The sequence below is a fragment of the Mesoplodon mirus genome (genome assembly GCF_964341445.2).
Source record: "Mesoplodon mirus genome assembly, chromosome: 5".
Classification (NCBI taxonomy): domain Eukaryota; kingdom Metazoa; phylum Chordata; class Mammalia; order Artiodactyla; family Ziphiidae; genus Mesoplodon; species Mesoplodon mirus.
Genome location: NC_138980.1, coordinates 166289933 through 166315680, shown reverse-complemented (window position 1 = coordinate 166315680; position 25748 = coordinate 166289933). Strand labels below are relative to the sequence as shown.

Below are 25748 nucleotides of genomic sequence, written 5' to 3'. Positions count from 1 at the left end.
AGAACTGGATTTACAACAAAAGCTACAAAAGCTAGCATCTAACGAAATTTTAACAACTTGCCAGGTATTGTCCTAAGAGCTTTGCTTGCATTCAATTCTTGTTTTCTCAGAACCACCTAATAAGCTCTAAGCACTCCCATTTTACAGATAAGAAATTTAAGACATGATGAGTGACAAAGCTAGTTTTGCATCTGAAGATTTTGCATATGGATAAATATATTCATACTCAAGTATGAAACTGGGATTCAGACCCTGCCTCAGAGTCCACATCATGAACAAATATGCAATGTTATCTCTCATATATTCCATGGTGATACGCTGGCATGGATTATTTAAGCCATAAGGATAAGTACTGTAAAAGTAAGAACTTGTGATAGGATCTCCAATGATCAGACCAGGTACTTTCATAGCCTATTCCTAGACTCACTCCTTGATAGCAACAACCTGATATGAATCAGAACCCACTTCCCCCTCCCTGATGTCAGTGAAGTGAGTCAGGGAACTGAGCTTATATACCTATCTAGAGACAACAGAGATGTGTGAGTCAGTGTTCCACTTTCACCAGTAAGTTGCCAGTGGGTGGAGGGAATAACTGAACTTCTACCTCACCAGTCCTCAAGAGGACAGTCACCCCACTTTTGGTAGAATGATGTTAGTAGGGCCCAACAGGAAGCTGAACATGAACACCCACCCACCCCTCATGTTAAAAAAATCAATAGATTTCTATTGGATAAAAAAAAGTCCAGAGTCTCCTAAGATCAACAATATTCAGGATACAATACAAAATCATTTGTCCTACAAACAACTAGGAAAATCACAACTTGAATGAAAGAGGATCAACAGATACCAACAACAGTAAGATGAACTAGAATCAACCAATTTGTCCAAGAGATTGGAATCATTTGATAAGAATTTTAAAGCAGCCATTGTACAACTATTTAAATAAGCAATTTTGCATTTTCTTGAAATAAATGAAAATAAAAAATTCTAATGATGATTTAGAAGTTATAAAAGGTAACCAGGGCTTCTCTGGTGGTGCAGTGTTTGAGAGTCTGCCTGCTGATGCAGGGGACATGGGTTCGTGCCCCAGTCCGGGAAGATCCCACATGCCACAGAGCAGCTAGGCCCGTGAGTCATGGCCACTGAGCCTACATGTCCGGAGCCTGTGCTCCACAACGGGAGAGGCCACAACAGTGAGAGACCCGCATACCGCAAAAGAAAGAAAAAGTAACCAAATGGAAATTATAGAATTGAAAAATACAATAATGGAAATGATACACTCAGTAGATGGGCAAAATAGTAAAGTGGAGACAGAGGATAAAATCGATGAATTTGACATACAAATATAATTTATTTGGTCTGGACATCAATAAAACTGACTGGGGAAAAAACAAAAAAACAAACAGAATCTCAGAGACCTATAAGATAATAATAAAAGAGATAAGAAAGATAGCATGGGACTAAAAATGTATTCAAAAAATAATAACTGAAAACATCCCAAATTTGGTGGAAGGCATAAAACTAAATATTCAAGAAGCAGAGCAAATCCTGAGTAGGATAAATCTAAAGAAATCTATGTCAAGACCCATCATACTTATACTTCTGAAGGTGAATGACAAATAAAAATCTTGAAAACAGAGAAAAATCATACATTTTATAGGATAATAATTAAATGATAGTAGATTTCTCATCTGAAACCATAAAAGCCAGAAGAAAGTGGAAAATAATTTTTTAAGTACTGAAAGAAAAAACTGTGAAGTGTGTATTCTATATTCAGCAATGATATCCTTCAGCGGTGGAAGGAAAATAGACACTGTGAAATGAAGGAAAACTAAAATAATATTTGATAATTATGCTTAGAAAGTAGGAAGATTAAAATTGGACCTGAATAGAAACAAGGTTTCTATACTTCACTCAAAGTGGTAAAACGTCAATAACACCAGACTATGATAAGTTGTTGTATATATTTACATTGTTTTAACTAGAGCAACTATGAAAACAAAACAAAATCATATACCCCAAAACACTAAAATAAAGATGGAATCATAAGGTGTTCATATAACCCACAGGAAGGCAAGAAAAGAGAAACAGAAGAAACAGAAGAACTTAGTAAACAAAGAGAAAACAAATAAAAAATGGTAGACAAGCCATAACATGCCAATCATTATTTTAAATATAAATGTTCTAAATAAACCAAGTCCAACAATATGCTCACTACATGAAACTAACTTCAAATACAACATGGGTAAGTTGAAAGTAAAAATATAGGTAAAGGTATATCAGGTAAGTATTAATTTAAAACATGTAGGCAAGACTATATTGATACCAAACCAGTAACATAAAATTTTAAAAAGTTAAAAAGGTAAAATTGTTTCTAAATATTTTACAATGCATTTTCATTTACAAAAATAACATTGTTTTAAACATGATTAGACATAGACACAATTATTTTTTAAAAGTGTTAATATTTATAAACTTTGTCTACCTTCTTTCTTTCCAAAATGACTTCATAATTTCCCTTTCTAATTCTCCTTTACTTGATGAAACTGAATTAAAATATATTCACATGCAAAATAAAAACAGACAAAAATATTCCACTTATTCTTCTTTGCTAAAAGAAAGTCCCTTTGAAACAGATATCCTTGATAATAAAAGTACTTCCTTGCACTATCTTAATTATGCAAATGAAAGTTCCGAACCTCCCTTGTTCTTAAGGAGAGGAGGAAGAACATTTCCTATATAGGAAGTAGACCAATTGCTCAAGCCAGAGACTTGTGACTTTAGTAAGGAAAGCTGCTCAACACCAAACATACTCCACCTCAATTAAAGTATGAAAACATTTGGGAGTGGGTTGGTTTATTTCCCTTCAATCTGAACTGATATAAGTCACCGTATGATATCTCTCAGACCAGAGTTATGGGAAACAAACAAACAAAAAAAACCTCTAAGCAAATAGACACCAATTACACGTGAATTAATAACATTGGAATGGTATAAGTCCCATCCCCTAGGTTGACATGGATGGAAAAAAATTCTAAGATATAAAATAAGCTTTACTTCTCTCTTCCTTTCAGCAGTGTATCATTTAATCAGAATATATAGATATTATTGATGCATACAAAAATATGATTTTTTATAAATTAATGATAACAATATTTATTTTCATTGCTGTAAGTTTGGTTCAGGCATATTGATTGGCAATAAAATATCTACTTAACTACACAGATTAGTTCATCAAAAAAACTTAGAATATATTTTTTGGAATATTGGGACTCCTCATCCTGTCCTTGAAGTTAAAATGGGATGTTGTTACATATGTCTTCTGTGTATGGCTGAGCATGTGTGATTTATTTCCCCATCTTCATCCCTTCAGAGTACTCTGTGTGTGTGTTCTTTATATCTAAATTAATGCTTAATCATTTCAAAAAAGAGGACAACAAATTGATAGCTCATTCTGCCTTACCACATTGGGGAGAAATGTGCCAGCTTCCCAGTTACCAAGTTAGTGTAACTTTATTAGTAAATTAAATGATCTTTTTAAAAAAATGCCCACAAGCTAAAATTCAGAAGTAAGACTGCATTCTGAAGCTCTGTGGGTTGCTTATAACTATCAGAGCATCTGCCTGTTTTATTACTGTGAGGTAAGAGATATTTTATTACTGGAGGAAAACCTGATATATCTCTGAAAGAAAGAGAGATTGGTGATTAATTAAATCAATGTTTGGCTTCTCTCAGTAGCTTTATTCTCTAGGAACTATTTGGTTATGATTGTGAGCTTAACCTCTATTAAATGCAAACAGAAGAATAGCAAGAAGTTATGAGACAGAGAAAAGCTGTGTGAGTGAAATGGTTTGATTTGTTTGGAGGAAGTACTTGCCCCAGAAGACAACAATACAGTTCACATTATTGAGTAGAGCAGTTCTACAGTGTGTTCCTTCGTAACAGTCCCATCCAAGAATTTTAGTGGCAGAGAGAGCTATTATTCAGTTCCTATTATTTTCAAGTATCATGTTAGATTTTTATATATTAATTTCTTTAAATCATACACAGCCCAGTTATGTATTCCCATTTTACAATGAGAAAATGGGGGAAATGCATGCTTTCTAGTGTCAAATCACTTGCTTATCATCATCCAGGTGGAAATTAGTGGAATTAGTATTGCCTTAAACTAATGCCAATCTCTTTTCACATAAAAAAAATAGGTCCCACAAATGATTTCTAAAATAAAATTAATTAGAAAAAGACAAATGACCCAACATACAAAATATACTGCATATATGAATAGGCAAAGATTTCAGTTTTCAGTAATGCATGGATAAGTTATTTGAACTACACCTCCCGCTGAAAACAGTCCAAGATACCACTTATGGTACATTTTTAAACATTTTAAAAAAAACATTGAGAGTTTACAAGATTTTAATGAGTTATCAGCTCAAATTTAAAGACAAAAGAGGAATCCAGAGAGGTGAGGTTATTACCTTTCCAGCAGCACATTTCTGATGCCTACAAATATACAGATTTATTTGACAGTCTCAGGGTAAAGAGAAAGAAACAAAAGTCTCAGTCTAACATATGTCAAGAAGTGTAACAAGAGTTCTCCTCCAAAAAGTTAATATCACCAAAGTCTACACCCTCAGAGTGAGATGAACCAGATGTAAACCTGTCCTATCTTGGATCTATGACCTGGGCTTTCGTGCCTATGTGACCCAGCTAATCTCAAGACAAACACTGTGTAAGGTAGCCTCACTTATGTAGTGACCAGATAGATTCAAATACTTTATAACGATATCTTCAACCTAAACCTTACAATATTTTCAGGGAACAATAAAACCAAAGGAAAAATTAACTAGAATTAACAGAAACATTAAAAAAAATAAAGCTAAACCCACAAAGACTTTAAATATTGAACAATATTGGATGATGATAATATACATTTTACTGCTCAGAAACTTTTAAGAAGTTCCAAAAATTGCAAAAGAAAAAATTATAAAAATATCATGTAGGAGATTAAATAAATATAAATGTAATTACTCAAATTAAAAAACAATCAGGATATGTTCTCAAGCAGATTAAACAAAATCAAGGGTAGAACTAATATACTGGAATATAGGTTAGGATAAATTATTTATAATTTAGCATACAGTTGTAAAAACATAGAAAATAATGGCTAAAAACAGGACACAAAAATGTGTTAATAAACTAACAATGTTGTCATCTTTAAAGTAACAAGTCTTGGTCATCCAAGCAAATTCTTTAAATAGTTGCTCTTGCTTTTAATCATACAAATTCATCCCAATAGGCAGTTTAGATTCTGGAATACTCTTTTGACATCAACTTTGTATTTTCAGTTATTTAGCATATCAGCTACATTTCATTTTGGCAATGGTATTTTCACTTTCTAACATATCCGAGTGTTGTTTGTAACAGGCAGTTTGTTTTACTTTATATGTTAGTGACTCTTCTCTCTGAGGATATAATGCTATTTACATTTCATTTACTTTCTTTTGTTAATTCTACTTCCTTAATTTTTTTTGTTTCCTTATATATTATATCTTTATTTTATTGTTTTTATTCAAATATTCGATGGTTGCTGGTTTTCGCTTCATATCTGGTGTTGAGGGTCTGGATTAAGTATTACAAGTAAAGATTGTTTCTTCTGCTCACGTGAGAATATTTGAGTCAAGTAATTGCAGGTTCTAATTATTAAAACTCTGGTTGTGCTACTTATGTGAGGGCCAGAATGGGGAAGATTTTTGTGGTTTGGGCTTCCTTTTCAGTGCTCAATATGTAGGTTTCTGAAACTGGGGCCATTTCCATGTCTTCTGCTTGCTATGGTGTTCAGGGACTCTGCTACTAATGCTTGGAAGCACCTGTCTTTGAACTCATAATTTAGAGAGCTGAACAGAGTGTTTTCTTCTAAGAGCAAAGACTTCAGACAAACATTGACTATGAATGAGGAGGACGAGCATGTGTAATAAATTCCCTGATGGACTCACAGTATGCCCCAAATTCCATTACTTCTACTTCTGATTCAAGGATTTTTTGTTTGTTTGTTTTTTGGGTTTTTTTTTTTTGTTCAAACAAACAATAACATTTATAGAAAGTCTTCATTTTTGACAGTATGGGATATGGACTATGCATATTTATTGGAATTAACTGCCAGGATTTTTATATATGATTGATTGACTGACTTGTTTGCTCTTTTTTTAATTTTTACTTATCTGTCTATTTATTTATCTATGAGAACTTAGATGCAGCAAAATGTATAGAACATAAATGTTCAGCTTGCTGAGCTTTCACAAATATACACAACCATTTAAACAGTATCCCAAACAATATAAAGACCATTGCTCTACCTCAGAAGAGACTTTAATCTTATGCAATTTATACCACAGGTTGCCAACCCCCCGGGCCACAGACTGGTATTAGTCTACGGCCTGTTAGGAACCAGGTCACACAGCAAGAGGTGAGCGGCAGGTGAGTGAGTGAAGCTTCATCAGCCACTCCCCATCGTTCACATTACCACCTGAGTCATGACCCCACCACCCCTGAAGTCTTCCCTGGTGCCAAAAAGCCTGGGGACTGTGCTGATTTATACAGTTATGGCCTAGAATACTCAGTCCTTCTTCACAAATGTTCCAATGTTATGATGTAATTTTGTGTGTCATGTTCTATAATTGAAAATTAGATTGCATTGGTTGATAGTGTTTTTGAAATCTTTCATATTTATATATTAATTACCGAGAATTGAATGTTAAAATCTCTGAGTAAAGGTTTTTTGTTGTTGTTGTTGTTGTTCTCTGTTTGGTTCTGTCAGTTTTTACTTCATGCATTTTGAAGCTCTGTTATTAAATGAATATATAATACATTGAGAATTAAAATGTATTTCTGAAGAGTTTACCCTTCTTATATCTCATTTTATTTCTAGTAATTCATCTTGCTTGAAACACCACTTTGGTGTTAAAGCCCTACATCTGCTGTCTTATGCTTAATGTTTCCATAGAATATCTTCTTTCACTTTTTTTAGTTTTAAGCTATTTTTGTCTATATATTTAAAGAGCGTTCAGAGTAGACAGTGTGTAGTTCAGTCTTCTTTTTTATTTACTCTGAAAATTATTGCCTCTTAATTTGGGTCTGTTATGGGTTGAATTGTTTCCTTCAAAAAGGTTAGGTTGGGGTCCTAACACCCAATACTTTAGGATATGAACTTATTGGGAAATAGGGTTGTTACAGAAGTTACCAAGTTAAAATGAGGTCATTAGAATTCTAATCCAATATGACTGGTATCTTTATAAAAAGGGAAAATTTGGATACAGACACACCAGCAGGAAGAACACTATGTGAACATGAAGACAGCCACCTACAAGCTGAGAAAAGGAGCCTGGAACAGTTCCTGCCTCACTGCCCTCAGAAGGGACCAGCACCTTGATTTGAGACTTCTAGTCTCTAGAAATAACAGACAATATTTTTTTGTTGTTTAAGCCACCGGTCAGTAGTACTTTGTTACAATTGTCCTAGTAAACTAATATGTGTTTAGTATGTTGCAGTTAGTCATCGATATGGCTGTGTTTAAATCTACTATGTTGCCATTTGTTTACTATTTATTGGATTATTTTTCTTAGTTGTTTCTATTCTTAACTTTTCCAGTCTTACCTCAGATTAAATGGATATTTATAAATTATTCTATTTTATTTACACTATTGGTTGTTTTAAGCTTTGTGTGTGTGTTGTTTGTTTGAGGTTCCTGGACCTCAAAGTTGAAATTTTTAATCAAAATTTGGAAACATTGGTAGTTATTTATTCAAATATATTTTTTCTGCTTCATTTTGTCCCTTATCTTTCTTGGATTCTAACTCTACATATGTCTGATGGTTTGATATCATCCCATGTCAATCTCATTTATCTCAGCATTTTCCTCTTTTATTCGAGATTGTGTAATTTCAGACTCTGATTTCAATGTCATTTGTCTTTCTTCTGATACCTGCAATCTGCTATTGCAGTGAACAGATAATTGGGTATACTGTACTTCTTATTTCTGGAATGTCCATTATTTTTTGCTGTTGTTGTTCTATCATTAAGACTATATTTTCCATTAGTCTTAAAATATGTTTATAATACATATCTGTTAATTTCAAAACCTGAGTTGCCATGATGTCTATTATTATTAACTGTTTTTTCTTCCTTGATCATTGATCAAATTTTCCTGCTTCTTTGCATAATTTGCATTTGTTTTTATTGTATGCTGAAAATTTTTATAATACACTGTAGAAAATCTGGATGTTATCTTATTATAAAGGGTCTTAAGCTAATTCTTTGAAGGCAGTTAAATTACTGGCAGATAGTTTTGATCTCTAAGGCCTAGTTTAATTCTTTATTAGGAACAGTCTCTTTCAAGTTTTGTTTTTAGACAGAGGACATAGCCTTTACTTAAGGAAATGGTCCTTACTCTTAATGCATAGGCTTTCTGGGGCCTCACATAAATGTGTGAGATGTCCAGTGAAATCTCTCCCCTGTGGCTAGTCCATAATTTCAACATCTCCACACCCTGTGTTATCTCAGCCTCAGAGTATCTGCTTTCAGCAGGGCATAGAGGTTAATTCTGTGCCTGCACAGACCAGCCCTTGGTGAAAGTCGCTCCTAGACCCTTACTTCTCTGTGCCCCTCCTTACTTTCTACACAAGTTCCCATCACTTCAGCAGTCCTCAAGTTTTGCAGTCAATTCAGCAGCTCCCACCTGTAATCTCTGTCTCTAGACATTATTTTTAGAGTCATATTCCTTGTGCCATGGTAGGAAAAGTGCCCCTAATCAAAGAGTCCAGCTAAATGTAGGACTTGATTCATGGCTTCCCTTCTCTCAAGGATGACAAACTTGTACTACTTGGTACATACATTAACAAACTGTTGCCTCATATATGTCGTCCAGTTTTATCATTGTTTATGGTGAAAAGTCAAGCCTAACACCAATAATTACATGGTGGCCAAAACCAGAAGTTCCTCTGATATAATTTATATCCTTCAGAAATTCCTTACTCTTTGGTCTGCTAGTGAAATGCTTCCCAGCTTCCTATAGGTATATTTTCTAAGTATTATATTGTGTTATTTCAATGGTATTTTGAAACAAAGAAGAAAAAGTTTGTTTGTTCAGTCCACTTTCATGAATTTGAACCACTAAGACATGACTTTTAACATCCACTAGACATACTTTTGCACAGTATTTTATTATATTTTATATCCATAATATCCCATTTCCTGTGTTCTGAGTCTCTATTCAAATACTTTGGATGAATCGTATTTCATAAAAAAAATATGTATTCTTAGAAGGAGATGTTTTTAGAATTGTCTTTCTTATATGACTTACTAGGAACAATTGCAAGGATGAAAATAGGAAAATAAAATGTAACTGAAGACTCTTGTCTTCTCCAGATCTAAAATCCCAAAGGAGAAAAAGCTGCTGAAGGAAGGAAGAAATTACTAGCATTTTATTAAAATCCTTCTGGGTTTTAATATTTTTGTTTGTTTGTTTGTTTGTTTGACAAATGGTATCTCTTTCAATCCTTATAACATGTTTAGTGGTAAAGAGTACCATCAAACTTTACAAAAAGGAAACACTTTTCTAAACATTCCCCCCAAATTTCATAAAATTTGGATGCATACCTTTGATACTCCAGGTCTATTTTGTTTTCCCTGTAATATTCTGCCTTTCTAGAATTATGACTTTTCTTACCAGTGTCTGTAAACACTCTTTTAACCTTGCTCTTGTCAGTCGTACTATTCCTTTTTAAGATACTTTCCACTAACATTCATCAGAAATAAATATATGGACCCAAAAATAATCTTTAAAAGTTTTCCTTTTTCTGTTATATACAAAATAATAATCTTATTATTGCAGGAAAGACACTCAAAACTATTTAACACTAAAAGCTCTCCCTGGTTTAGAAACTCTAGACCTGCTTCTGTTATTGGGAATTAACATATGAAAATAGTGTTCTTAGTAATTGGGCAGGGCGGTCTGTTACTGTTCAGGTGACACATAATTCACAATTTAAAAAATACAAAATAGAATTTCTATCCATTGTTTTCAAGCGCATTTTTGTACAAAACTAAGACTGCTAGAAAATGAATTATTTATAATCCCATTGGTATTTCTGATGTTTGGAACTCTTTGTTAGTTTAGGTATATACCAGATTATTATTTTAAGGTAAAAAATGATAAGAAATATAGGTAGTAAAATCTACATGACCTTGTTAAATTCTAGAATATCCACTCTGGCTAACTGGGCAGAAATGAGAATAATGAAAGAGAACTCAGTTTAAATACTAAATGAATATAGTTGACAATAGAAATATAAACATAATAATATGAGTAAATTGCTTTTAACTGAGGCCTTTAGCTAAATAGGAACTTAATATTAGTTACAAAAATATTACTTGTTTGGAGATGACAATTTTTTTTCAGAAATGGTAATGGTATTTTTAAAAAGATTTAAAAATGGAAATATGTTTTCTCGTCTTATAGTGAAGTTTCCACTAAATTCTCACATTAACAATGTTTTTACAATAAATCATTTCACTGTCAAACAACATATACTTGATTAAACAAAGGGAAAAAGCGAAGAAAAAGGCATGAAACAAAACCTCTCGATAGTCAGTCAGACTGCCACCAATTGCTTTCTTGTTTAATTTGAATTGTTCAGTAGCTAATCATAGTTTGGCACTTTCTTGCCATCAAAGCATTTCATGAAATTATCCCATTACAATGTTTTTCTCAGAAGCAAAATTAACATGGCTGACAGTTTAATTGATGTTTCTTTTTCTTCTAGTGCCATTGCCAACTAAATAAATTGTACCATGTTTTGATATTCATTTTTGTTAATTATTTATACACTTGTAGTCACTGATATTTTTGTTGTTTTCAAGTTTCAGTTTCTTGTTCAGAAATGAAAATAGTGCCAACTTTGATCAACTCACCAATCTTACTTTCTAAGGAAATTTCCTTACTTCCTTACTGGGTAGTAATTGTTAATACTGGCTGTTGTTTTCAAATTTGGTTTCAGTAATTTTCAACTTTCCTAGTGAGGCAAAGAACTTAAGAATCCTGATAAATCATTGGGGAAAGAATGTTTCAACCCAATTTAGAGTTTCTCTTCTTTCAAACTTCTTAGTTTCAGTTTTAATATTCTTTTTAATTTAAAAATATGGTTATGTAATTGAAATAAGAATTGTTTTACAGAAAAATTAATACTTTATCATGAAATTTTAATACTTTAAGACAGTGCTTACATAATTATAATAAATTCAAAACATTCCTTTCAGCACCAGTTAAATGGGAGTATACAGTTTCATGCTGCATGCACCCTGTTACTGTGGGACTTGTTTCTGCCCTTCATTTACCCTCTGGTCCTGCCATTTGTCTTTTTTCTTTCTTTCTTTCTTTTTTACTTTTTGAGGAAGTTTTTTCTATAGTAAACACTCTCCTTCTTCATGCATCTATTTAAAATGTTGACCTTACCTTAACTTACTCTGATAATCCACCAACACATGGCTCAACAAACGAAGGATCAGACTATATATATTTCAGTCTTTGCAGGCCATTTGGTCTCTGTGGCCAACTCTGCCATTGTAGTGTGAAATCAGCCACAGATAACACATAAATGAACAAGTGTGACTGTATCCCAATAAAAAGAGATGATGTGCCTGAAGCTCACAGGGTGTAGTTTGCTGCAACCTGCACTAGACCTTTGGAATGAAAGCTTTCTGAAGGTAGAAGTTTTGTCTGTTTTTCTCATGGTTCTAACCATAATTCCCAAAAGTGTCTGGTACTTAATAGGTGTCCCATAAATTTGTGAATCTGTTGAACATACACATAGAATAAAACATTTAGCAAAATAAAATATATGGTTTGGAAAACACTTGGATTCTGTACAAATAAAAGCTTTTCTGATTATTTATTTGGCTTGATGAATTACTCTGCCTGGAATAATAGAGCAGATTCATATTTTCAATTGAATCAGTGCCACTCTGGATATTGTAAATTTGGTTAAAATAAACAGATTTTCTTTGCTAATTACTAGAAAGACTTTTTATATAGTGACATGTTCTTTACTGTCTTTGAATTGCATGTTGTTGTCATGCTGAGGTATTTCCAGACATAGATTTCCAGTCCTTCATCATGTTTGGGTTAGAGATAACATTAACTTAGTAGTCTTGTTAATTTGTCTGTCTTTGAGTCTGTTCTTTTGATGGAATAGTTTTACCTTGATCAACTAGTATAATCCATCAGTGTCTGGTTGCTTGAAGTTATTTTCCTTAATACCAAGGAATTTATACCCATCTTCATACCTCAACATACCTTCATACCTTCATACCTCAACACATTGCACAATGGAAAGCAGAAAAAAAAATTATTTTGGAAAATGGAGCTGACATCTATGTAGAATACCCAGTACAAGCAATTGAACCTCGGAGAACTCTCCGTTGTCTGCAGGGGTTTAGATATGTGCAACCACTCTCCCATGATCACTTATCATAAAGCAAGAGACAATTGGGCCAAGGTAGCTTCCTGCCTGCCTTTGTGTACAAAAAATAAATAGAATAGAGTAAATAAGTTAAAAAAAAAAAAAAAAAAAAAAAAACAGAAAACCAGTACCACAGCTGGAGGCCAACTCTAAAGAAAAATGATGTTGATAGCTATCTTGCTAGTAGCTGGACTTGCTACATCCTGGTAAAGCAGTTTTTATAAAACATATTTAAGGTTTATAACCACTTGGAGGCTGGAAAAAGAGTAATACATTGAAAATCTGTTTAATGTTTTGAACCACTCAGTGGCCAAGAAGCAGCTTCTGCTAACATTTATTTAACACTTAGAGCCATTTGGTGGTTAGGAAAAAAAAAAGGAACTTCTTGTTAATTTTTAACATTTATGGCTGATCAGGGGCTGCTAAAGCAACTATCAATGTAGAACAGTTTATGTTTCGGGACACACTGTGCTGCTACTAAAACAATTCATACGCTTCTCTCAAGGCCACACAAACATCGTCAATAGTGTTACCTTTGCAATTGTACCACTAATAAAAACATAGAAATCAAACAGAGGGATAAAACGCTCCTGGAACACATAGTCATAACATTCGATGGCCCTGAAAATGGTTTTGCTGTGCTGTGTGCTGTGGACACTTTGCAGCTGACACCAGAGGGATCATGGCCTTGCTCAATTTCATCAAATGTGTGAAAGTCACTCAGCAGATTGCAAAGCAAAGGTGTCATCTGATAATTGGTGTTTCTTACAAATCAACAGCTTGTCTCTATACATAAGAGAAAAGAGTACTCTACACCAAAGTAAATGTAAATTGGGATAGAAAGTCTATTAGGTTCTTATATAGACTTGGCATAGTTTGAAAAAAAATAGTAAATAACGAGCTCGTGTGTCACAGGGAGGGACAATATAGAAAAAGGGGTAAAATAATTAGCTGGGATGTCTACAGGTTAGGCATTCTCCTGCTACTTTCCTGAGAATGATAGTCAAATTATTAACAGGATCCTCCCCCATTTATTGATTACATTTTTTTTCAGACATTGGGATCAGTGCTAGTTATACATTTTCTCCTTTACTACTTGCAGTATACCTCTGGGAATAAGGTATTTTTATTCCTCACTTATAAGTAAGAAAACCAAAGCACAATGAGGTCAAATAACCTACGCAAATCCTCACAACTAGGAAATGGTAGAGCATGGACTTGGACTCTTAAGTTCAGTGCCCACACAGTGTATGGCTAGAACATGTTACAACAGAGATTTGTCCTCTGTCTCTCTGTATAAATCTTCTTTCATTGACTATGAATAGAAAAGATATGTCCCAATATGGAAAATTTCTTTTTTTGAAAAACCAGTATATTTATTTCAGCTTCTGGCCTTAACAACTACTTCCTAGGTCATTTTTGGCCTCTCATATCAAAATTTGGTCTCAGCTCAATAAATTATGGAGGAAATTCAAAACGAATGATTTAAACGTTGTTAATGCATGTGGAAAATACAACTTGGAGGTAAGCACTTCTAGAAACACCCTAAGTCCCTGTAAGAATCAAGTTTAGTGCTAGTGCTAAAGCCTAGCTGAACTTTTGTGCTGGCAGAGATAGGCAATTGGAGGAGTTGGGGAGAAGCTGCAATAGACCAAATCAAGGTACTGAAGCCAGAGCAGAGTGAGGGAGGACTCCTGGGATAGCCATAGCACCTACACAGTTCTTAAGAATAGTTCTACATGTAGAAGTATCACAAGAGTGGACTGAAGAAGGAGAGTTGGAGATTGTACAGTGAGGAAAGGTCTTTAGACCCCTTGAATTCAATTGGCAGGAAGCCAACAAAGAGAGTTCCTTAGTTTCAAGTACATGCTATATTTCATGAAAAAGAAAGGGTTACTCAGAATGGAGAATCAATAGCCCAGATAGTGGAGCTGAGATCTGTGGACAAATATTCCCAGCCCTTGTACCTAATCAAAGAGCATTCAGCATTTACCAGCTAGATTTCAGAAATGTCATGGCCCAGTAACTCTTTTTTGTTCTGTGCCTTTTCCCTCTTTTTTTAACAGAAATGTCTACAGAAGTTATCCTGTGCTTATCTCACCATTGTACGTTGGGTGTATGTGAGATAAGCAGCTGGTCTCTTTAGCATCACAGGTCTACAGATCAAGAGGAAATAAGTCTGAGGAACCTCATTTGCACTTGGACTTAAGTTATATGATGAGTTTCTGGAATATGAACTAATACAATAAGGGGAAAACAGATTTTAGGGTCCTAGAAAGGGGCTGAGTATATGTTGTATGACATACTTTGGGGACAGTGGTGGACTGTGGTAGGTAGAGAGGGCCCTCAGAGATTCCAGCTTCCATGTATTCATGCTCTTGTGTAATTCCATTCTCTGAATGTGGATGGGACTTACTTATAACAATTAGAATATGGCAGAAATGATAATGTATCACTTTCAAGATTAGATTATAAATAGGCTGTGGCTTTGATCATAGATGTTCTCTCTCTCTCTAGCTCTCTCTTAGATAGCTCATCCTGGAGCCAGGCAGATGCCATATTGCGAGGTAGCTCTGTGGTGAGGTCCATGCAAGGGACTGAGGCATGCCAACAACTGCATGAACAAACATGGAAGCAATTTCCTACCTCACCCCAGTTAAGACCATAGCCCCAGGAAACAGATTGGATGCAATTTCTTGAGAGACCTTGAGTCAAAGGTACCCAGCTAAGCCACTCCTGGATATCCATGTTCCTGGGAGAAAATAGATGCTTATTATTTTACATTGCCAAGTTTTTAGTCAATGTATTATGCAGCAATAGATAAGTAATATGCAACCTTTGTGAAGTAATAAAAATGAACATCATTAGTAGTAGGACAAATTGAAACTATGTTCTACCTGACAGAATGCAACAAGAAGAATACAGCATCTCCTCCGTGATATACCTAACAAAGATGCATACGCTGAATTTTCACATGATGAAACATCAGACATACCCAATATGATGGGCATTCTAAAAAATAACTGGTCAGGAAAAACATGTTAGGCTTATGGAAGTCAAGAAAAGTCAAGAACTGTTCCAGACTGAAGGAAACTAAAGAAATCTGGCATTTAAATGCAGTAGGTGATTTTGACCTTGAACATTTTATTATATAAGACACTGTGGAGACAATTGATGAAGCTTGAACAGAGTCTAAGGATTGGATTGTAATAATGCATTAATGTTAATTTCCTGATTTTAATAAATGTATTTTGGTTGTATGAGGAGAATGTCTTTATTTGTAGAAAACAGCCAACATTCTTTCTCCAGTCTCCTAACAAGGTAGTCCTGTGCTTATGGGGCACAGATAGAAACCAATGATAGTTTGCCTGTTCATTCTATATTACTTGAGCTGCTCTATGTGGCCACGGCTGGCTTGTATAATAGAGTGTTTTCTATCATTTTTTGGTTTCTTTTTCTATAACACTTCCATGAAAGCAAGGAAGTGTGGAGATTTACATATGTTTCAAAATCATAATAAAGATATAATAAATTAATATTAACTATAATCACAGTCTTCACTATTTCCTTCTTGGAGTTGGACTATTTAAGTGTGACCATGTAGAAAATATTCTCTGTTTAATAACCTACCAAAAACTCCACCAACAATTTCATCTTGGAATATATCCCCAAACTCAATGTAAATCAAAATACAATTCATAGAAAAAAGCAAGGGGGTACATGTTATTTACTTTTCTATGAAACCAGCAGTATAATTTCCTTTAGGTATATCCTGTTTTATTTAAATTTTTCTAAACATATTTTTTAAATCAGTGGATAAGAGCTATATTCCTCAGATTTTTTGTTTTAAGCATAGACCCCCACCCTCAAATTATAACATAATACAATAATATAACATGAATTCCAAAGTCTTTACAAGTTCATCTGAGATTAAAAAATGAATTTAAAGCTCCCAAAGAAATTTTAGAAACCACTAACCCTAGAAAAAGGGTACAACTGATTGCAATTAACTTTGTTCTAAAGAGCCTGGGAGTAATTCCTACTTTCTGATCCACAGGAATTTTCATAGAAAAATAAACATCAAATAGTAAACAACACTGCGCGGAGTTATTGTAATAGTTAAATAAAACAAGGAATGCAAATGTCTATTAGGTCACCTGGTCCCTACCTATTGCTCAGGACATGGTAGGTCTTAACTTAATAAATTATGATTCACAATTGACATCTATAAAATGTATCATAGGGACCTGGTTACGAATAACCAAATCAGCAGCCTAAAACTGGTTTAGCTCAGGCTGAGGAAGACAATGCAGGTATGAATAAGGATTTAAAGATGTTAAATATGTCAACACTCTCGGAAAAGTAACTTAAACTGCACACTCTACTGATGCAAAATCATCAGATATTAAAGAAGGCACATTACTGTAATTCATTGTTACTCTAGTGATCTTACAGAATTAAGACCACATTCATAATGTTCAAATTTGTCTCCAAGGAGAAACTCTGAGTTGGGGAATATCTGGATCATTAAGTAATTTCCTTAGGTCAGAGTAAAAGCACTTTATCTGTGAATATCAATTACTTCCATGGCATATTGGATGTAGCAAAGTGACAAAGTGACCTTTCTCTTAAACAATTTATAGATTCATGAGAATTTCCTTCAACTTTTGGGAACTAAATATATTCCATAGTCTTATAATCTTAAATACTGATTTTCCTTTAAAATCTTCACCCACCCTGCTCACCACCATCCTTCCTTTGTAGAGTTATGTTTTTTATAATTTTCCTGTTAGCTTTTTTCATTCCTGGTTTAATCGTTCATCATATTTTCAGATGTACAATCCATTATTAATAAACTGACATTTGCCTAACAGACTATTTCTTGACCTTTTCTATTACACAATAAGCTATTTTACTATATTCTTTTTAAATTGGTTGAGTCTTTTATTAAAAGTGAAATAAGAACATTCTCAGTTATTGGGAAAGGACAGTTACCTCCTAGAGGATACCTCAAGCACAGATATACAAAGACAACAGTGAGATTTGCTGCAATAGCTATATTGCCCAATACACCATGGCTAGTTCTATCTGGTGTTGACTAAACATTATTTTAATATTCCAAGGAAAATGATAGAGAAGCACAAATTGCCTAGAAGGAATGTGGAAAAAGAAAATAAAGAAAAGAATACTCATTAGATAGAGTGACTTAGGGCACTAAACCATTTCCATAGGGTAAGAATGGTGTGCTTGGGAATGGAGTTCAGGGTCTCTATGGACATACATGTTATGTCTGGATGCACAGCAGCTTCTGGCTAGCTTTAAGTTGCTCAGGTAAAAGCCAAAACAAGAAATACTGCAAATCTAACTGGGTCTCTAACGGATGTATTTGGTTACAGGTGTATAGGCAGGATTCCAGAGGATGGCAAAAGTACTGCCTGATAGGTATTTCATTTCTAATACTGAATTTGCAAGTGGTGTTTCTACTTCTTAGTATTTATTTGAAAAGGGCATATTATGTTAATATAGTCCAAGAATACCTGGGTGAACTCATATGTTATGGTTCCACATTCAAAAGAAATACTGTTCTGTTATTAAAAAAAAAATTAAAAGGGAGGGTGCATTGAAAATCAGTTGAGGTATTTACTAAGGTCTCTTGAATAACCAATGAGAAATTTCAGTTACGGTACATGGGAAAACATTTTAAAGAACCTATTCTTGTATAGATCTTTCTGATAACTCTTGGCAGCACAGCAAATTCTGTGTCACCCCAGTACTAAAGCTGGGCTCACTTTGTTCTCTCACTCACCTACACTTTGACTGATTTTCCAGATTTATTTCTCTCTTCAGGCACTACCTGCAAACTTCTTATATAAGGGCTCAGCTCTGCGATCCTATCCTTTATCTTAATTGGCACCACAAAAAACCTAATTGTTTATCTAACAAGACAGAACTTTCTAATACTGTAGAGGGATGTGTGTGTTTGCTTTAAGGATGCTGTTTCAGTAATAAAGTGTCACTAAAGGCCATAAATTCGTGTAAATATTTCCAATTTACATGAAATAAGCATCAGGTTAAAGAATTTATGTACTGGATAGCATTGTCTTCTTAAAGGTCATACTTTTCCTCAAAGTACTCTCTGCATTTTTCTGCCCCTGTAAAACCAAGACACGATTTTAAAAACAGCTGTCCCCATTTTCAGGGGCTAGTTTCTAATACATTTTCCCAGTTGTATTTCTAAATCTGTAGGAATCATAGCACCGTGTAAAAGAGGAAGCTCAAAAAAAAATGGCAGAAACTGAATAAAAGATTTGCAGCCCTGAATATGCATACAAAAATTTTAAATTGAAGTGAACTCTGAGCTGATTTCTTAGGTGAAGGAAAGAATATGGTCTTTGAATGCCTGATAAGGTCACAGACACAATTTCAAGTGCATTTATGGTAAATCCATGTGACAACTCCTACAGCCACTAACCTGCATCTGCCTTTAGGGTAGTCTGTGCAATCTTCTTTGCATGTCTGGGATGGTTGTGGGGACAGCAGAAGCCCTCTGAGAAATGTCACACATGGGAAATAGTAACAATGGATCATATATGAGAGTTTCAAATTGAAACCTAGAAGTGATGAGTAGCTTTATCTTACACATGTGCTAGAAACCAGAAGTTATTATGAAATAAATTGAGTGATTGGCAGTGGTGACTAAAAAATAAAATTTATAATTAAAACTTGTCAGTAAAGCTGGAATCCTTAACTCATTGACCTTAAAACACATATTATAGGACTTTGAGAATTGAAGTTGTTGAATTTATATTTTATTTAAATTATTAAGAATGATGATGATACTATAGCTTAACTGTAAATTTATTCTAGTAATAACTTCATAAAGATATTTGTTTCCTAGTTTGATGGAATAACTACTGTAGGTTACTTATAGCCACAAAGGGTACAATTCCTTTTCTCAGAGTCTCTATGGATAGCTACAAAGAATGCAACACATCCCTTTCTGAACCACTTTGAGACTCAGATGCAATACATACTTTGGATAATTTATTTTGAGTGAAGAATGACTATCTGGTATTTGGTGTTACCTCCAGCACTGTGTAGGCATCTGAATTTGCACTGACAATCAATTATGGTACAAAGTGAGTTATGTACTTAAAGTACAAAGGAATTCCATGAATTCAGGGAAATGCAAAGATTGTAAAATAGTGAAGAATGTTATATATCCTAGATATTTATGTATCTATTCATAAATTTAGAATGGAGCAGGAAGAAAAAATAGTTAAGTAGAAAAAAAGGTAAATGAAATTAATTGTATCCTCTACAGTGCAGGAATAATCTTCTGAGTTACAAACAAGATATTTCCATCAACCTGGAGAAAATAAATGTTGAAAATGCCTCATCTCATCAGACAGAATTTTGATTCACTTACTCACCCACAGGAGACATTTCTGGGACACTAGCAATATAAGGTCCATCCAGAAACTTTGGTTCATTATCATTAATATCCTGCACTTTGATGATGAATTCTGATTCAGGCTCTAGGGGCCTCCTGGTTTCTATATCCACAGCCTGAGCACGAAGTGTGTAGAAAGGTTTTTCTTCTCTATCCAGGCTCCTTATTGCATGAATGTCCCCTGTAGTCTCATCAATGGTAAAAACGGTGCCAGCGCCATCTCCTGAGAGGGTGTATTTAACAGTGCCCTCTCCCTTATCTAAGTCAGAATGGAGCTTTAGGGAGAGAGAGAGAGAAAGAGAGACAGAGAAACACCATTAAAGGGATGGCCCCACGTTAAAAAGCCATACCTGCAGTATAATTTACCAGAAAAGGTAAACCAAAATCCTATGTTTTTCTTTCCTTTTTTTCCCACCAATTTTTTGATTATAAAGAGTTTTAACACAAAAATAAGTTGAAAAAAATGTATGGTGGACACATATATATACATATATATATATATATATATATATATATATATATATATATATATATATATCTCAGAGATTCCACTGTTTACCTTCCAATTTAATCATATAGGCTTTTGACTTATCACATAAATAGATCATATCCTTATCCTTTCATCCATTCTCCTGTCAATCCTTCTTATTTCTCCATGCATTACAGAGGTTAGAAGTACAGCCCCAAATCCATCAACATGCATAAATACAACTATTTTGAACATTTACTTCTTTTATATACTTTGGGGGATAAAATTTTCATAAAATGAAACGCACAACTCTTAAATGTACTTAGAGTTTCATTTTAAATGATTGTTGTATTAAAATAAATTAGTTCATATATATTAAATCATACAACTTCCAAATACTATGAGGCTAGAATTCAGTGACATGAATCCAGTGAGACATATGGTAAAGAAAAAAAAAAATCAGAAAACACTGAGCCTTTTCATTTGAAAGGAGAGGAGAGTTTTAGCATACCAGGTCAATTTGAGATATGTACTATAGAGTATCTCATTTTAACAGACTGACTCTCAACCAGTTATTCAGTATTACTCAGCCAAGCAATAGGTAGAATAACTGATTATACTTTCAGATTCACAGGCAAATGGTTAGCCCTAATCCATTCTATATATTTGAAATGTTATAATATAGAAAAATTTTAAATTTCTGCTAAGTTCTTTTGAAATTCAACACATGTATAATTCACTATAATACAGTATGGAATAAGGCACACATCAATATAATAGGGGAGAGGACCAAAGAGAAGAGAAATTATTATTGTGATACTGTAAATAAGTGTTTTTCAATCTGGAGTCCAAGAATTAATGATAGATGGACATAGCCTTGGAGATCTATAAATTATCCAAGAATAAATTTATGTAGATAAATAATATGATATAAATATTTCATTATATATAATTCTCTAAGAATATGTGTACTCATATATTTCATAAATAATATAAATTTACATTCTATTTAAATTAAAAATGATACATATTCTTATAAATAATATTATTTTTTATCCAAATGCTGATCTAAAATATTTCAAATTATTCTCAATCATTTAGGTACAGCCATCTGATTTCAATGTTCAAATTTTTATTTTTAAAAGCTCATTCCAGTCAAAGGATCAGTCAAAGAAAAATTGTTAAACTTTTAATGTGACCATACCATTTGGGCTGTGTCTTAAAATTTTCACACAAGTATAGGTGTTTTGCAAAATTTGGGGTAAAATGAGTTGTTTTTCTTAGTGCTTCAACACAACATAAAAGCTTTGAAAATATTTTAAATTATATACTTATCCTTTGCAAATAGGCGTTCTGTGTATTCATATTAGTAATACCAAAACAAAAAAAACTCAACTTGGCTACATCTTTTCTCTTAAACTCAACATTATGCTTTAGCTTCCATAAGAGACCTCCCAGCTCCACATAATATCAAGCGGTGAAAATCTCCCAGAGATCTCCATCTCAACACCAGCACCCAGCTTCAGTCAACGACGAGTAAGCTATAGTGCTGGTCACCCTATGCCAAGAAATTAGCAAGACAGGAACACAACAACACCCATTAGCAGAGAGGCTGTCTAAAAATATAATAAGGCCACAGGCACCCCAAAACACAACACCAGACGTGGACCTGTCCACCAGAAAAACAAGATCCAGCCTCATCCACCAGAACACAGGCACTAGTCCCCTCCACCAGGAAGCCTACACAACCCACTAAACCAACCTTAGCCACTGGGGTCAGACACCAAAAACAACGGGAACTACGAACCTGCAGCCTGCAAAAAGGAGACCCCAAACACAGTAAGATAAGCAAAATGAGAAGACAGAAAAACACACAGCAGGTGAAGGAGTAAGATAAAAACACAGCAGACCTAACAAATGAAGTGGTAAAAGGCACTCTACCTGAAAAAGAATTCAGAATAATGATAGTAAAGATGATCCAAAATCTTGGAAATAGAAGAGACAAAATGCAAGAAACAGTTAACAAGGACCTAGAAGAACTAAAGATGAATCAAGCATCGATTAAAAACACAATAAAAGAAATGAAAAATACTCTAGATGGGATCAATAGCAGAATAACTGAGGCAGAAGAATGGATAAGTGACGTGGAAGATAAAATAGTGGAAGTAACGGCTGCAGAGCAAAATAAAGAAAAAAGAATGAAAAGAACAAAGGACAGTCACAGAGATCTCTGGGAAAACATTAAATGCACCAACATTCGAATTACAGGGGTTCTAGAAGAAGAAGACAAAAAGAAAGGGACTGAGAAAATATTTGAAGAGATTATAGTTGAAAACTTCCCTAATATGGGAAAAAAAATAGTTAATCAAGTCCAGGAGGCACAGAGTCCCATACAGAATAAATCCAAGGAGAAATACACCAAGACACATATAAATCAAACTGTCAAAAATTAAACACAAGGAAATCATATTAAAAGCAGTAAGAGAAAAACAACAAATAACACACAAGGGAATCTGCATCAGGTTAACAGCTGATCTCTCAGCAGAAACTCTACAAGCCAGAGGGAGTGGCAGGACATATTTAAAGTGATGAAGGAGAAATACCTGCAACCAAGATTACTCTACCCAGCAAGGATCTCATTCAGACTTGATGGAGAAATTAAAACCTTTACAGACAAGCAAAAGCTGAGAGAGTTCAGCACCACAAAATCAGCTTTACAACAAATGCTAAAGGAACTTCTTTGGCAAGAAAAAAAACAGAAGGAAAAGACCTACAATAATGAAACTAAATAATTAAGGAAATGGGAATAGGGACATACATATCAATAATTACCTTAAATGTAAATGGACTAAATGCTCCCACCAAAAGGCACAGATTGGCTGAATGGATACAAAAACAAGACCCATATAAATGCTGTCTACAAGAGACCCACTTCAGACCTAGAGACACATACAGACTGAAAGTAAGGGGATGGAAAAAGATATTCCATGCAAATGGAAATCAAAAGAAAGCTGGAGTAGCAATTCTTATATCAGACAAAATAGACTTTAAAATAAAGACTATTAGAAGAGACAAAGAAGGACACTACATAACGATAAAGGGATCAATCCAAGAAGAAGATATAACAATTGTAAATATTTATGCACCCAACATAGGAGCACCTCAATACATAAGGCAAATACTAACAGCCATAAAAGGGGAAATTGACAGTAACACACTCATAGTAGGGGACTTTAACACCCCACTTTCACCAATGGACAGATCATCCAAAGTGTAAATAAATAAGAAACACAAGCTTTAAATGATACATTAAAGAAGATGGACTTAATTGATATTTATAGGACATTCCATACAAGAACAACAGAATACACATTTTTGTCAAGTGCTCATGGAACATTATCCAGGATAGATCATATCTTGGGTCACAAATCAAGCCTTGGTAAATTTAAGAAAATTGAAATTGTATCAAGTATCTTTTCCGACCACAATGCTATGAGACTAGACACAAATTACAGGAAAAGATCTGTAAAAAATATAAACACATGGAGGCTAAACAATACAATACAATACTTAATAACGAAATGATCACTGAAGAAATCAAATAAAAAAAAACTTAGAAACAAATGACAATGGAGACACGATGATCCAAAACCTATGGGACGCAGCAAAAGCAGTCCTAAGGGGTAAGTTTATAGCAATACAATCCCACCTTAAGAAACAGGAAACATCTCGAGTAAACAACATGATCCTGCACCTAGAGCAATTAGAGAAAGAAGAACAAAAAAAACCCAAAGTTAGCAGAAGGAAAGAAATCATAAAGATCAGATCAGAAATAAATGAAAAAGAAATGAAGGAAATGATAGCAAAGAACAATAAAACTAAAAGCTGGTTCTTTGAGAAGATAAACAAAATTGATAAACCAATAGCCAGACACATCAAGAAAAAAAGGGAGAAGACTCAAATCAGTAGAATTAGATATGAAAAAGGAGAAGTAACAACTGACACTGCAGAAATACAAAAGATCATGAGAGATTACTACAAGCAACTCTATGCCAATAAAATGGACAACCTGGAAGAAATGGACAAATTCTTAGAAAAGCACAACCTGCCAAGACTGACTCAGGAAGAAATAGAAAATATGAATAGACCAAACACAAGCACTGAAATTGAAACTGTGATTAAAAATCTTCCAACAAACAAAAGCCCAGGACCAGATGGCTTCACAGGAGAATTCTATCAAACATTTAGAGAAGAGCTAACACCTATCCTTCTCAAACTCTTCCAAAATATAGCAGAGGGAGGAGCACTCCCAAACTCATTCTATGAGGCCACCATCACCTTGATACCAAAACAAGGCAAGGATGTCACCAAGAAAGAAATCTACAGTCTAATATCACTGATGAACATAGATGCAAAAATCCTCAACAAAATACTAGCCAACAGAATGCAACAGCACATTAAAAGGATCATACACCATGATCAAGTGGGGTTTATTCCAGGAATGCAAGGATTCTTCAATATATGCAAATCAATCGATGTGATACACCATATTAACCAATTGAAGGAGAAAAACCATATGATCATCTCAATAGATGCAGAGAAAGCTTTCGACAAAATTCAACACACATTTATGACAAAAACCCTGCAGGAAGTAGGCATAGATGGAACTTTCCTCAACAAAATAAAAGCCATATATGTCAAACCCACAGTTAACATTGTCCTCAATGGTGAAAAATTGCAACAATTTACACAAAGATCAGGAACAAGACAAGGCTGCCCACTCTCACCATTCTTATTCAACCTAGTTTTGGAAGTTTCAGCCACAGCAATCAGAGATGAAAAGGAAATACAAGGAATCCAAATTGGAAAAGAAGAAGTAAAGCTGTCACTATTTGCAGATGACATGATACTATACATAGAGAATCCTAAAGATGCTACCAGAAAACTAATAGAGCTAATCAATGAATTCAGTATTGTAACAGGTTAAAAAATTAATGCATAGAAATCTCTGGCATTCCTGTACACTGATGATGGAAAATCTGAAAGTGAAATCAAGAAATCACTCCCGGGCTTCCCTGGTGGCGAAGTGGTTGGGAGTCTGCCTGCCGATGCAGGGGACACGGGTTCATGTCCCGGTCTGGGAAGATCCCACATGCCACGGAGCGGCTGGGCCCGTGAGCCATGGCAGCTGAGCCTGCATGTCCGGAGCCTGTGCTCCAAAATGGGAGGGGCCACAACAGTGAGAGGCCCGCGTACCGCAAAAAAAAAAAAAAAAAAAAAAAATCACTCCCATTTACCATTGCAACAAAAA

General features: G+C 34.3%; 1 protein-coding gene across 2 annotated transcripts in view; it reads right to left on the bottom strand.

Moving 5' to 3' along the window:
* CDH12 (cadherin 12) overlaps window positions 1–25748 on the bottom strand; it is a gene marked incomplete at its 3' end in the record, with an annotated part of 289043 nt that overhangs the window by 171364 nt on the left and 91931 nt on the right. For both annotated transcript variants that reach the window (XM_082623654.1, XM_082623655.1), the window contains exon 2: window positions 19949–20243. In XM_082623654.1, coding sequence (XP_082479780.1) covers window positions 19949–20243 — 295 coding nt within the window. The remainder of the gene's footprint in view (window positions 1–19948; window positions 20244–25748) is intronic.